The 13,454-nt window shown below is 30.0% G+C and overlaps 2 protein-coding genes across 2 annotated transcripts; one reads left to right on the top strand and one right to left on the bottom strand.

Annotated features, from left to right (window-relative positions):
- The first annotated feature begins 5,979 nt into the window (after positions 1-5,979).
- LOC101204537 (probable galacturonosyltransferase-like 1) lies at positions 5,980-7,424 on the top strand. The gene has a single exon (XM_004141904.3). It carries the CDS (start codon positions 6,140-6,142, stop codon positions 7,193-7,195), a length of 1,056 nt encoding a protein of 351 aa, XP_004141952.2. The 5' UTR covers positions 5,980-6,139; the 3' UTR covers positions 7,196-7,424.
- A 219-nt stretch (positions 7,425-7,643) lies between these two features.
- On the bottom strand, positions 7,644-9,446 carry LOC101203481 (serine/threonine receptor-like kinase NFP). The gene is made up of 2 exons (XM_031887042.1): positions 8,012-9,446; positions 7,644-7,912 (listed from the first exon to the last, which is right to left on the bottom strand). The coding sequence occupies exons 1-2, from the start codon at positions 9,444-9,446 to the stop codon at positions 7,644-7,646; spliced, it is 1,704 nt and encodes a 567-aa protein (XP_031742902.1).
- Between the last annotated feature and the right edge of the window lie 4,008 nt (positions 9,447-13,454).

Genomic DNA, 13,454 nt, shown 5'->3' on the forward strand with positions numbered 1-13,454 from the left:
TTTTGGCAAATAATTTCGATCAATATACTTTAAATTTCTTAATTCGTTTTAATTAGAATTTAATTTCAGTTTTAATTTGTCGAATATGATACTTGCTTCACTAGTGTTCTTGAAATATTCCATTTTAGTTCCTTCCACATTCAACATCTTAGACTAAGAAATATTCACTGGGCCGTGGGCTCATTTTCGGGCTTGCCTGTCCAATTTGCTTCCTTTTTTAATTTATGAAATAAAATCAATATTTAGAAGTATAACCTAATTTGAAATCATTTTCTTTTAGAGTATTAGATTATCTCCAAAAAATATATATATATATATATTAATAAATAAGTTTAGTGAATATTTTTTTTTCTTTCAATTATTTGTTGAATAAATTAAATAACTTAATTTATGAAAAAACAATCTATTGAAAGGCTATTAGCATTAGTTCATACATTTCTACCGTGCAAATTTCAATTTTAATTTTCTAATTATGTTTGGAATGATTTAAACCTAATCAGTTTATTAAGATTTGTTATAAGAAAATCCATACGATCCTTTTAGTGTTTGGTTCTACACTTTTAAAATGGTTTTGTACCATCGAAAGTAATTTTCCATGCCTTAGAAGAAATGTTTAAAATTGATTTTTTAGAATAAGTGTTTTGAGGTAAATTGTTTAATTATAATTTATTTAGTAAAAGTGTTTATAAATCATGTTTGATATTTGGTTCAAAAGTGATTTAATTTTAATTAAATATGTTTGCAAACGATTGATATTTATTTTCAAAGGTAATTCTAGAATCATGGGATTACTAGAAAAAAAAACATTACATTTTAGATTGAAAAAAAAAATAAAGGAAAAAGACAATAATAAGACAAAAAAATTCCAAAAAAATCAATTATTTTTTAATTATATCTCATAAAATCTAAAATTTTACTACATTTCATAAATAATTTCATTTGTTTACCATTTATAATGATTAGTATCCTAAAAGAAAGTATTTGAAATGATTTTAGCAAAAACAATTTCAATCATTTATAAATAAATCCATCTAACATTAACAATCAGTCATGATCAAATAAAGGAATATATAAAATGCACATCAATTTGTAATTTGAACATAATTGAAAAACTAAAGGCTTTAGAAGTACTTTCATAGATACGTATAGTATAGTTCTTTTTATTAAAAAAAAAAAGAGGACAAAAAATGAATTGTTCTATTCACATAAAATGATCGTAACACTCTTTTCTTTGGTACAAATATGAAAGCAATAAAAAGCAATAGTAGAAGGGGAAAACAACTTCAAATATTGGAATTGTTTGAAGTACAATTCTTTCTCCCATTTAATGTCCTTTTTTTTCTTCCTTTGTTTTTGTGGCTTTTTCTTCTTTTATGCAATGGTTGTTTTTAAGGTACAATTTGTGTACACCACACAACTTAGAAGATTGAATGATAAATAGTCACCAAAGTACGTTATTTTCTGTGTATAATAATTTTAAGTTATTTCTTACTAGTTAAATGAATTTAATACAATGGTAATTAAAATGATCTTTTTTTATATAAATTAATTAAAAATTTATGAAGAAAAGTAATAAAAAGTGAATTGAAATGTTGAAACCATTATAAATGAGTCAAACACTTAGAAAGCGAAACGTCTTTGATTTAAAATGTAACGAGTGAACCGACATTTTTTTTTTTTTTTTTATATAAAAAAATTATTAGTATGGTTAAATGGTATTAAATAAAATGAGATAAAAAGAGAAAAAAGAAATCAGAAAAATGTGGATGAGATGAATATAGACACACCGTAGGGCCTTATAAATTTGGAACAATATGGGATTTCTATGCCAAAAACATGCCGTGTGATGAATGTGTGGAATAATCTACTCTTTCTATTAAATGTAACAATATCATTACATCATTCCCCACCTCTATATTCACCACCATATTCAATATACTATTTTTATTTCATAAATATTACTGTAAGGGTAAGGATGTATATGGAATAGATCAATGATATATGGTTCTAATTCTACGATCATTAATTGGTTATTGGTTGAGTTAATAATTGGGTGCAATAATTTTAGATGAGAAATGTGAATATATAATTAGATGATAGATGAGTAATTGGGGAAAATAATGAGTAGGGGATTTGAGCATGTGAGGCACATGGTTTTGTTTAATGAGAGTCTAAAAATAATGGGGGGAAGTGTGTTTTGTTATTACACTCCCACACTCTCTCTTCAAACCCAAACAACCCTTTTCTAATCACATCTCTCTTCACTCTTCTTTATTATTTGGTAGTCATCAACTATTTTGTTACTTTTCTAGTATATAAATATGAAAAAAAAAATTGGATGTTTTTTAGATGGTATATAGGTTGTGTAACTTAAATAATTATCCTCTTTTACAAAAATGGACTAGTATATATATGTTTTTACTATAAAGAATACATGGTTGCATTATGAATAATGAAAAATACGATAAAGTAGTTTGAAGAAGACAAAAAAAGGATTATTTTGGTACATTAAGGCAGGCAGTAGGATCGAAATGGATGAAGGAAAGCAATGTAGTAAATTATAGAAGAAATAATAAAATTGATTTTATACTAAAAATGGGGTGATAAAGTTATTTTTATTGGTATGGTAATAAATTGAAGTTGTTGAATGGATCACAAGTAAGAGAAGGAAAAGTATGAGTTATTCAACCTTCCCTCTAATCTTTTTTTGAATGTCACTTTCTATTCTTTTATCATTATAATTAATTTCAGTATCAATTGGCTTTGATTATTGAATCTAGAAATAAGAAAACTCAATTAATGTAAAAATAGATTAAATTAGAAATGGTAAGATAATAAAGATTGTATAGTGTATAAAATAATTTAAAAAAATAGAGTAAAGAAAAAGAAAAGAAGAATGATGGAGTTTGTATAATGTGGAAGAGCAAAAGGAAGGAGGAGGAGGTAGGGCATGTGGCTCCCACGTGGATAGCCAGGTAAAGAAGAGATGGGCCCAGGAAAAGTTAGATATGGCCATTTTTGTCAAAGGGAAATGAAAGAAGAGGAAGAAGGATCAAACTAAACTAAGGGATGTGCCCTCGAAATCAATGCTCTTCTCCTAACATCTCCTCTCACTTCACTCCACATTTAATGCTATACCCTAAATATCCGGAATAAACCAATGAATCCAACACTCCTATTTCCCCCCCACTATTTTCTCTTTTTTTATTTACCTTTTTTTCCCTATCATATCTAAATAATATATGAAATTGTTCATTTATATAAGGAAATCTTAATAATTTAATAAATTAAAAAAAAAGTTAAATATCCATGCAAAATTTACAAACTAAACCCTTCAACAATTTTGTTTATTATGAAATTAAGATATGTACTCTTTGTTGTCATAAATTATAACCTTGAAATACTCAATATAGCAATAAAAATAAAGCAGTATCTACAAATTTAAATCTCAATCAATCAGTAGACTAGTTAATTATAGACAAATCTCTAAAAAAAGTCATTTTGATTAATTGAAAACGTTATGTTACCGTTTATAGGAATATATAAAAATGTAATATAACTAATAAATATATAATAATTTCTACAAATCTCTAAAAAGGGTAATTTAAGCCATTGAAAACATAAAGTTTGCTAATTGTTTAAGCGTGAGGATAAGGCATTTATTACAAATTTTAAAGTTAATGTACAATCATTTACTCCAAGTTTATTGATTTTATTTAATGAGTGAAATAAAAGCCGAAGTCAAATTAGAATTTAATTCAAGAGAATGGTAAAAAATATAATGTTGTCTATAATAAAATAGTAGTGCCAAAAAAGGAAAGAAAATAAAATTGAAGAACAGAGCTAGAGATGGGATAGATCTTACTCATATAGGTATTTTAGTTTAAATTTTCCCTTCTTTTTTCAGAAAAATAACAATTTGAGTTATTACTATTTGTAACTCAGTATCTAATAGTACACTTGGGGAAAAAAGGAAAATTTGAAATTATTATTCAAATTAACGACGTTTAAAAATGATTTAAACTTTAATCGTCATTTCGAGTGGATAATAATACGTGAACATTTTTATTTTATATAAGAATAAGAGTTTAATAATCACTTAATTACATGGATGAATCGAAGTTATACTTCAAAATATGTATTTATCAAATAAACATTATAGGTAAATTAATAAATCAAATGATCAAAATAGTTATTTTTTAAAACCGCAGCGAGTAGTTTAAAATTTTATAGATGAAAATAGCTTTTCAAACAAGGAATATTAGTTATATATATTTGCAATTATCTACCTCTAACAATTGAAACAAAATAACGTTAAAGAAGAGGAAGAAAAGTGTACAAAATGGAATGCGAAGTTAACTAAATTTGCACAGAGAAATACTTTTTCCTTTGGAAAAGTAGCCAATCTTTTTTTTTATATAATAATAGAGTTAATGTCACTTACATTTTTTAAATTGTAAAAATAGCAAATTACCGTTCGATAACATCAATTATTAGTCATATTTGTCAAATTTACCATATGAAAAAAAAAAGAGGTTATGAACTGTTTTTTTCTTCTAATTTTTTGTCATCTAATGTAATTTCTTTTTTATTTTATAGGATCAAACTTTTAAATAGATGTTTCTATTTTTTTTAATTTTTATTATTTCAAATACAAATATTTAATGTTTGGACCATTTGAATTATATTATTGTATAATAAAAAGTAATGTTTAGAAGGGATTTTAAAATATTTAATGACTTAAAATTAAATTAATATTTAACTTGATGGTTTTCACATTATCTTTATTTCATCAAAATTGATTATAAATGATTAAAGTGAGATAGATTTTATGTGATTTGAAGATCACTCAAGAGAGTACCTTTGAAATAAAAACAAATTGCATCTAAGAAAAATCTAACTTTAGATAACAATATAAGTGAGTTGATACAACTATATTTAAGGGAATTTAGACTATATCCAAATAATATTGGGAAAAACACATATTATATAGTTCTGGTATTGCTAATAATATATGTATCAAAAGAAGAATTGAAGTTGGGTTTTTTTGTACGTGGATGGCTCAACGAGAGAGAGACCTCGTCTCAATCATTTACTTTAATATATTAATAATAAACAAGTAAACAGAAAGAGAATGCATTACCTAAATAAAGCCAAATTTTGTGACAAACCAAAATACACATTAAACAATGAATACATCATATTTGTGATCACTACCTTCATTTTGATATTATTTAGTTTATCTTTTTATATCCTTCAGCTAATTTCCTTTTTATTGTTTTCACTATAATCATGGATAAGACAATTTCTGTTAAGAGTTATTTTCAACAGATTATAATAATAAATAATAATATAGTCAATTATGATTAAGCTATGTACAAGAAAAATTGGTTTATTTTTAATATGAAGATTTTGGGTGTAGGAAGACCATATTAGCCTTTGAAATTTGATGTCAAAATGTCACCAGCTGTCTTCAATTACGCTATCTTTTCTTTTTTCTTCTTTAAATTAATTTTAGATTTAATTATTTCAACCCTTTCAATGCCTACTTTACAGAGAAGAGAGAACCCAATGATTGAGAAATTAAAATTCAGAATTCATTTTATTAGCAGAAAATGTATATTATGTTAAATAGCACTTTGGCCCTTACACTTACACCAACCTTCTAAATCAAAATTTTGAAACCATATATATCAAATTGAAAGGATTTACTGGATCTTGAATTGGAACTAAATTCAAATTAAAAGTGTGGAATATATTACAAATCTAAAAAATCAATTAAGAATTGTAAAATTTAGAAACTTATTAAAGGTGATTTGGAGCATATTAAAAAGTTATTATATGGCACTAAAAATGTAAAACAAAGAGTTATTTCTTGTTTTTATTTTAGAGAAATAATGATTTGAACTAAAATGAAAGGAAGAGAGACACATATAAATATATTGTAAAAGAGAAAAATAAAGAAAGGGGTTGGTCGAGAGGGCAACGTGGGTGTGTGTTGAATTGAACTTGAAAGCGACGCAGAAACCGCGGCAGTGTTTCTCTCTTTCGCAATTCATTCATTTATATCTCTTTTTCCCTCTTTCACTTTTCTTTAACTATTTTCAATCATTTCTAAACTCTCTTCTTCTCCGGCAATATGCCCCGTCCTCCTCCCTTCTCCGACCATCACCCTCTCCTCTTCATCTTCCTCTTCCCCTTCCTCCTCCTCCTCCTCCTCTCTCCCTCCTCCTCCGCCTTCAAGTTCAAAGAAGCTCCTGAATTCTACAACTCACCCAACTGTATCTCCATTCCTTCTTCGCCTGATCACCTCCTCTGTTCCGATCAGGCCGTCCATGTGGCTATGACTCTTGACGCCGCTTATCTCCGTGGCTCAATGGCTGCCATTCTCTCCGTTCTTCAACACTCCTCTTGCCCACAAAACATTATCTTTCATTTTCTCTCCTCTGCCTCCACCGACACTCACTCCCTCCGTTTCACCATCGCTAACTCCTTCCCTTATCTCAAATTCCATGTCTACCCATTCGACGCCGCCGCCGTTGCCGGATTAATCTCCACTTCCATCCGTTCTGCTCTCGATTCCCCTCTCAATTACGCTCGCAACTACTTGGCTTCCTTAATCCCTCACTGTGTCAAACGCGTTGTCTATTTGGACTCCGATTTGATCCTCGTCGATGACATTGCTAAACTTGCTGCTACCCCACTTGGGGAAACCGCCGTTCTTGCCGCCCCGGAGTATTGCAACGCTAATTTGACATCCTATTTCACACCCACTTTCTGGTCCAACCCTTCTCTGTCTTTCACCTTCGCCGGACGGAATGCTTGTTATTTCAACACTGGAGTTATGGTCATAGATCTCCAACGTTGGCGCGCCGGCGACTACACCGCTAAAATCATTGAGTGGATGGAGCTCCAGAAACGAATGCGGATCTACGAGCTCGGGTCTCTCCCTCCATTTCTCCTTGTTTTTGCTGGGTATATAGCTCCGGTGGATCACCGGTGGAACCAGCACGGCCTTGGTGGTGATAACTTCAGAGGACTATGCCGGAATTTGCACCCCGGTCCGGTGAGTCTCTTGCATTGGAGTGGAAAAGGGAAACCGTGGGTTCGGCTTGACTCGAACCGGCCTTGTCCACTTGACGCTCTTTGGGCTCCTTATGATCTTTTACAAACACCCTTTGCACTTGAATCTTAGTTTCAGAAAACAGGGGAATTACAAATTAAAATTACAGTTACAGTTACATCTTTGTTCATATGGTTTTTTTAGATTTAGATTAGAGGAGATTTAAGTATCGGTATCCCTCAATCTTGTCTATAAAGAGAGATTTTCCCACATCTTTGTTGTACGTTAATACAGAGAAAACACCTTATTAACAAAAAGCTTCGTCTTCTTCATTATTATTATCAGTAGTAGTATTATTAGAGTTTCCTCTGTTTTTTCTGTCATTGAGATTTGCAGTTACTTGGAGAAGAAGAAAAGATATTGATGATAATGTTGATGAATCGTATTAATGGGAGTTTAAACGTAAATTTGTACTTATATTCTGTAATGTAACCGAAAAAAATGAAGTGGGATTTGGCTGTAAAGTTGTTGTTCTAAGGATATTAAAAAGATATGAGAATCAAACTTGAGTTAACTGAAATCAACGAGCTCTAATGGGGCTATGGCTATGGCCAATTTCATCTGCTTCCAAAAGAGAAACCCATGATTTTTCTACCTTTTCTGGGGAAGATTCAGCAAGAACACAGAGATTAAACACAATTTCCGCCATACTTGGCCTTGACAGAGGTTCATCTTGTGTACAAGCCCTCGCCATTACTGCTAAGCTCAAAGCTCCCTCAATTGGGTAACAATCCTTTAATTTTGAGTCCATCCAATCTCTCAACTTGTCTTCTCTTCCTTCTTCATTATCTAGAACATCTCTTATCTCCTTACACAAATTCCCAACTTCTTCTTCTTCTTCTTCTTCTTCTTCTTCTTCTTCTTCTTCTTCTTCACCATTTACTGTACATTTCAGAGCTTTTTTCCCTGAAAGCAGCTTCAAAACCACAACCCCAAAAGCAAAAACATCGACTTTCGTGGACAGAGAATCGACAGCAGGTCTTGCCTTAGCAAGATTTGAAATCTTTGCTCTGAATCTCAAGTCAAGAAGGATGCAACTTGTTTTGATATCTTGATGAACTATGCTTGGTTGAGTGTGATCATGCATATATTGCAACCCATTAGCCACATCCAATGCTATGTTCAACCTTTGGCTCCATGTGAGATTGCTTGAAGAAGCTTCGGATGATGAATAAAGCCACTTATCCAATGACCCATTTTCAGCAAATTCATAAACCAAGTAAAAGTTCTCCTTATCATCTGATGAGAACCCCACCAATTTCACTAGGTTTATGTGATTGACTTTCTGTAAAATCATCAGCTCTTCTGTTGAATCTGGTTTAGCTTCCTTTATCACTGAGATTTGTCCATTGATTATGGCTTTGTATACTGATTTTCCAATCTTAAACCCCTCATTGAAACTCATTGTTGCATCCATTATCACTTTATAATCATACAAAATTGGCCTTCCCAAGTAATCTGAAACCACAGGAGGAGGAGGAAGAGGAAGAAGCTGCCCATTCTGTTTCATCTTCATTTTAATTGAATTTCCCCAAATGGGTAGCTTCATTTTCTTGTAAATAAAGAAAACATAAGCCACCAAGAGGAAACCAACACCCAAAGCCACACCACCAACAACGATCACAAGATGTTTGATTTTTTTCCTCTGAGGAGGAGACTGAGAAAGCAGAGGAAGTTTCGAAAGGGGTATAAACAAAGCCTCACCAGCTACGAAATTCGTCAATTTTACACCCTTTACATCTTCCAAATTTGCATCTTTTGATACATTGAAAATCGATCTCACCCCAGAAACCACATCAGTCAATTGCCATACATAAGTAATAAAAAATTGAATTCCCTGTTCTAAGTTTTCCTTAGAAGGGCACTTACAAAACAGAGGAAAAACAGCTTCAACTCCCACTGACAAATTGTTTGGATTTAGAGATGGGTTCATTTTTACAACAATGTCAGAATCGCAAAGATGCTCGAAGAAAGATGTAGAGACGAGATAAAAGGTATCACCCTGGTTGATTTTGTAAGTGGTATTCGAAAAGAAGAAGCTATTATTTCCATTTGTAGTGGAATTACAAGTTACAGGAATGAACAGAAGCTGCCCATCAAACAATGGAGTTTTGTCAGATTCCAAGTTGCTGGCTTTCGCAATCTTCAAAGCTTTGACTCCAAACAATTTCGATATGCTGTGAAGATCGAAGAACTGTGAAGATTTTGTAAAGTAAGAGACATAAGCATCACACGAAGAACTTGTAATCTCTGCTCTGCCATGAATGGCTGTAAAGCAAACAAGAAGTGTAAATTGTAAGAGAAAAGAAGTTGGCTTTGCCATTGGTTTGATTGCTTGAAGCTTTGGGATTCTGTATTTTTGAATCAATCATAGAAGTTTTTTTTTTTTTAATTGGGGGTTTTGATGATTAATATCATGAGCAGGTATGATTGTTGCATCACAAAGTTGGAAAAATTCAACCAAAAAGGTTATGAAAGTAACGATTTATTTAGTTAGTTTAATTGGGAGAGAGTTATTTGAGACGGCTGAATGCCTTCGCGATGTCTTTGGTACCAAAGTTCTTTGATTAAATTAAGCAAATGTTTTTTTAATTAATGATGATGTGAAGGGTAAAGCGATAGGAGAGTTTCAAAGTTTACTTAGTTATATCTTATGATTATGCATTTAAAAAACAAAGCAACAGAGATAACATAAATGGTAAAATAGTAAAATAGACTTAGACATTTACGGAGTTCGCTACGTTCATGAAAGAGATATTGATTTATTATTGAAATGAAATCGAAGATAAAATATATTGCAAAGGGTTTATATATGACATTTTCTAAAATTTCATGTTTATAATTGTAAATAACATAAAATACAAATATAATTTAGTTAATACCAATTGCAAATGCGTCAATAGCTAGATAGTCATTTGAAACATTAACTAAACGATTCAAGACATTTCAATACTAAGATTAAAAAAGATGGTTCGGAAAATTGTTTAATATGGACCATGGTTATTTTATAATAATTCTTCGTTAAATCAACATTGACTATAACCACTAGTTAGGTTCGTTTTGACAAATAACCATATTTAAATCTTTAAATGTTTGTTTTTATAGAATTTTCACACATCTATATGGACCTATATTTTGTATATTGTGAATATGACAAAAAATTAGTAATATCATACGGCTATTTGAGAGTTATCGACTTTTAAATTGGTTACTTTTGCAATTTAGAAAATGTAATGATACAAACCTTATTATCATAATTTGATAATAATTTTTTGTGGTGTTTTTGGAAGCATCTTACCTTTTGGGTTTTATTTTAATAATACATTACAACTACAATAAACTGTTATAAAATTGAGTGGTAATGTATAATTAATTGTTATATGTTTGTATAGTCAACTAAAACGATTGAAAGTTTAGTTGTATAATTTTATTTTATTTTTAAACTTTTGTCCTTGGTATAAGATAATGATTCAACAATATTATCAATTGATCATCCTTGTAATAAAATAGCATGGCGTATAATTTCTATTGGATTAATATAATTAAAAATGTAACTTTTTGGTATGAAGTCATCACAAATTAGAATATGCTTAGAATGTAATTGAAATTCATCTTGCAACTTCAATATTTAAATTAATTAATACGTAAGTTCATATAATAACTCTACAAGAAACCCTATAATCAATTAGTAATGCTCCAATTTTCCAAGTCAATAGGAATATAAGACATCACTTAACTTCTATGAATCAAAATTAAAAATACAATTTTCCAAGTCAATAGGAATAATGCTCATTTTCTTTTTCCCTTTGGTAAAAACTATATATATATATATATATATTCATCCCATTTAAATTAAAAGTGAGAGCATCATTATTTTATAAGACTTTTTTTTGCTTAGTTGGGGTTTAAGATTGGATTCAATTTGAATAATAATATTTGATTGTAATAAAAGGCAAAATTTTAGGGGACATAAATTAATTACATTGTCTTAAAGTAGATGCTCTATTTATGATATAATTGGATCAATAACTTTTCTTTCAATTAACGTTAGATTGACTTCCAATTTTGATTTTCGTTAAATTTCGAAAACCGAGATATATTATATTCTTCCTCCTTCCATATCATCATTAACTCATTCTTTATGATTTCATGTTCTTTCTAAAATCATGATTTATTTTTTATACTTGTGTCATTAATGATCTTAATTAAGGTTACTAAACCATTATTAAGTATGCTAACTAAGTATACATTTTCTGGTTCCTATGTGTATATATATATATATATAGTTTAATTTATTCTATCAACCTTATTATTTCATCTTCTTACCTTCCATTTTCTCAATATCAACTATTTAAAGAATTAAGTTTAATAAATGATCAATTTTGAAAAATTCTTTTAAATAACAAAATTGCTAAAAATAATTTTAATTATAACAAAACGTCAAAATCTAGGAGTAATAAATATTATTTGTTCAGAAGGATATATTATAGTCTAATTCTAAAATTTAAATTAGACTTAGTTTAACCTTTTTTTTTAAAAAAATAGAAGTAGAAGTAGAAGAAGAAGTGTGAACTGAAATTAAGAAAACATATATAACAACAATAAATGAAAATGAAATGAAATGATTGCTAAACAACCAAAATTAAGTTAAAGTTTTCTTTTAGTTAAAAAAATATCCCATCATGTGGCTTTTGGGCAGTGGCAATGTGAACCTAAGAATTTGAATTTGTCAATTATGAAAGAATTTCTTTCTCTCTTTCTCATATGTCTGCTCCAAACCAACACTACTTTATTGGACATTATCAAAGTGTATGATTTTTTTTTCTTAAAGAAAAGAAAGTGTATGATTATTAGTTTCTCATGAAAAAAATATTACAATAGAAAAAATTCCAATGTAGCTCAATAGTTTGACGATGGACTATAATATCTTATCCCCCAAATCAATTAATATTCGAATTGTTTAATACTGCCATTTGTTTTCTTTAAATCATTTTTTTTGGTTTGAAGGATTAATTTTAAGCAAAACATTTTGGGAGTTACATGAGAGATTTTGTTAATATTATTTCTCAAAATTTGATACTGACTCAAGTTTTGATATAATTTCTATATGTCTATGGTTTTTTTTAAATATAAGGCCCTCTTGTATTAAAAAAATGGATCTATGGTTGAAGATTGATTTTTTAAAGAATATGTTAATTGACTTTACAACGAACTATCACTATGTATGATTCTTATATTAGTAAATTAGAAGAAAGATAAAATTACAATATGTATACCTATACTTTTTGATCATGAATCAATCAAAAGTAAATGTAAACAACATTTGTGGAGATAATAAGTTTAAATATCCCATTTTAAGATATAAAACTATGTCAATTATTTATACTTTATGTTTGTTAAAGGATGCTTGTCTAATATTAATTTTTATTTAGATTTGCTAAGATAAAAAAAGGGATGAAGTTTGGAAAGAAGGAAAGAAAGGAAGGAGGGAGGGATTAGGAGGGAATCTTTGATAAAAATGAAGAACGCGGTTTGTTTGCTCACTTTTATTAAAATTGACTTTTTGACTTTTTCAGTTTTTGAATTAATTTTTGGAAAAGTAGATCTCTTCTGCTCTCTTTCTTCATTCTTTTTTTCTATAACAATTCTGTCGGTGGATTCAATTCTTTTTCTTTTTCCTTTCTTTTTTGTTACCTTAAGGGGTAAGAAACTCAACTTATTTATTACATCGTTAATACCTTCTTATATAATTCTCCTTCATTAAACATGAACTATATTTAATGTTTTCACTTTTAAAAATAGCTCTCTTCTTAAACCTTTTTTTTAAAATGCTAAAGAAAAAGAAGGATGGTTCGGTGAGGGGCACCCCACTGGGACAAATTGGACCCGACGGACACGGACCGTTATCCTTCCACTGCAAGGAGAGGGAAGTTGACGTTGCTCTGTGAAGCCAGCCTCACGCGTTCTCCCCCGCTTTACAAGCCCATGGTACTTGGGCCTCCGCCTAAGCTCCATGGCTTTCTCCATGCTTGAAACGGGCGGCCCAGAATGAAGCCACGACAGATCCAGCCCACCAGGATGAAACCTTCCGTTCCATCAATATAACGCCCCCACTCGGGTCATAAGCCAGCGCAACCGGACTCGGCGATTGCTTAGGTTGGGAATTCGTTGAATAAAAAGGAGCAGCCTTTTATGTGTTTCGATGTGGGAGAAATAGATAACCCTAATTAGCTAGAAGTTACCTTATTTCAACATAATTCAAAACAATGGTGACCTTCTCAAACTAAACACAAGCATTTGTGAGTGTAAGTTTACATTTTGTTAATAATAA

Source organism: Cucumis sativus, chromosome 6 (assembly GCF_000004075.3).
Source record: "Cucumis sativus cultivar 9930 chromosome 6, Cucumber_9930_V3, whole genome shotgun sequence".
Classification (NCBI taxonomy): Eukaryota; Viridiplantae; Streptophyta; class Magnoliopsida; order Cucurbitales; family Cucurbitaceae; genus Cucumis; species Cucumis sativus.

Coding starts and splice junctions, on each gene's coding strand:
- LOC101204537 (XM_004141904.3), top strand. CDS start 6,140: ATGCCCCGTCCTCCTCCCTTCTCCGACCATCACCCTCTCCTCTTCATC.
- LOC101203481 (XM_031887042.1), bottom strand. CDS start 9,446: ATGGCAAAGCCAACTTCTTTTCTCTTACAATTTACACTTCTTGTTTGC. Junction 7,913..8,011: donor AGGGAAAAAAGCTCTGAAAT/GTACAGTAAATG, acceptor GAGATGTTCTAG/ATAATGAAGAAGGAAGAGAA.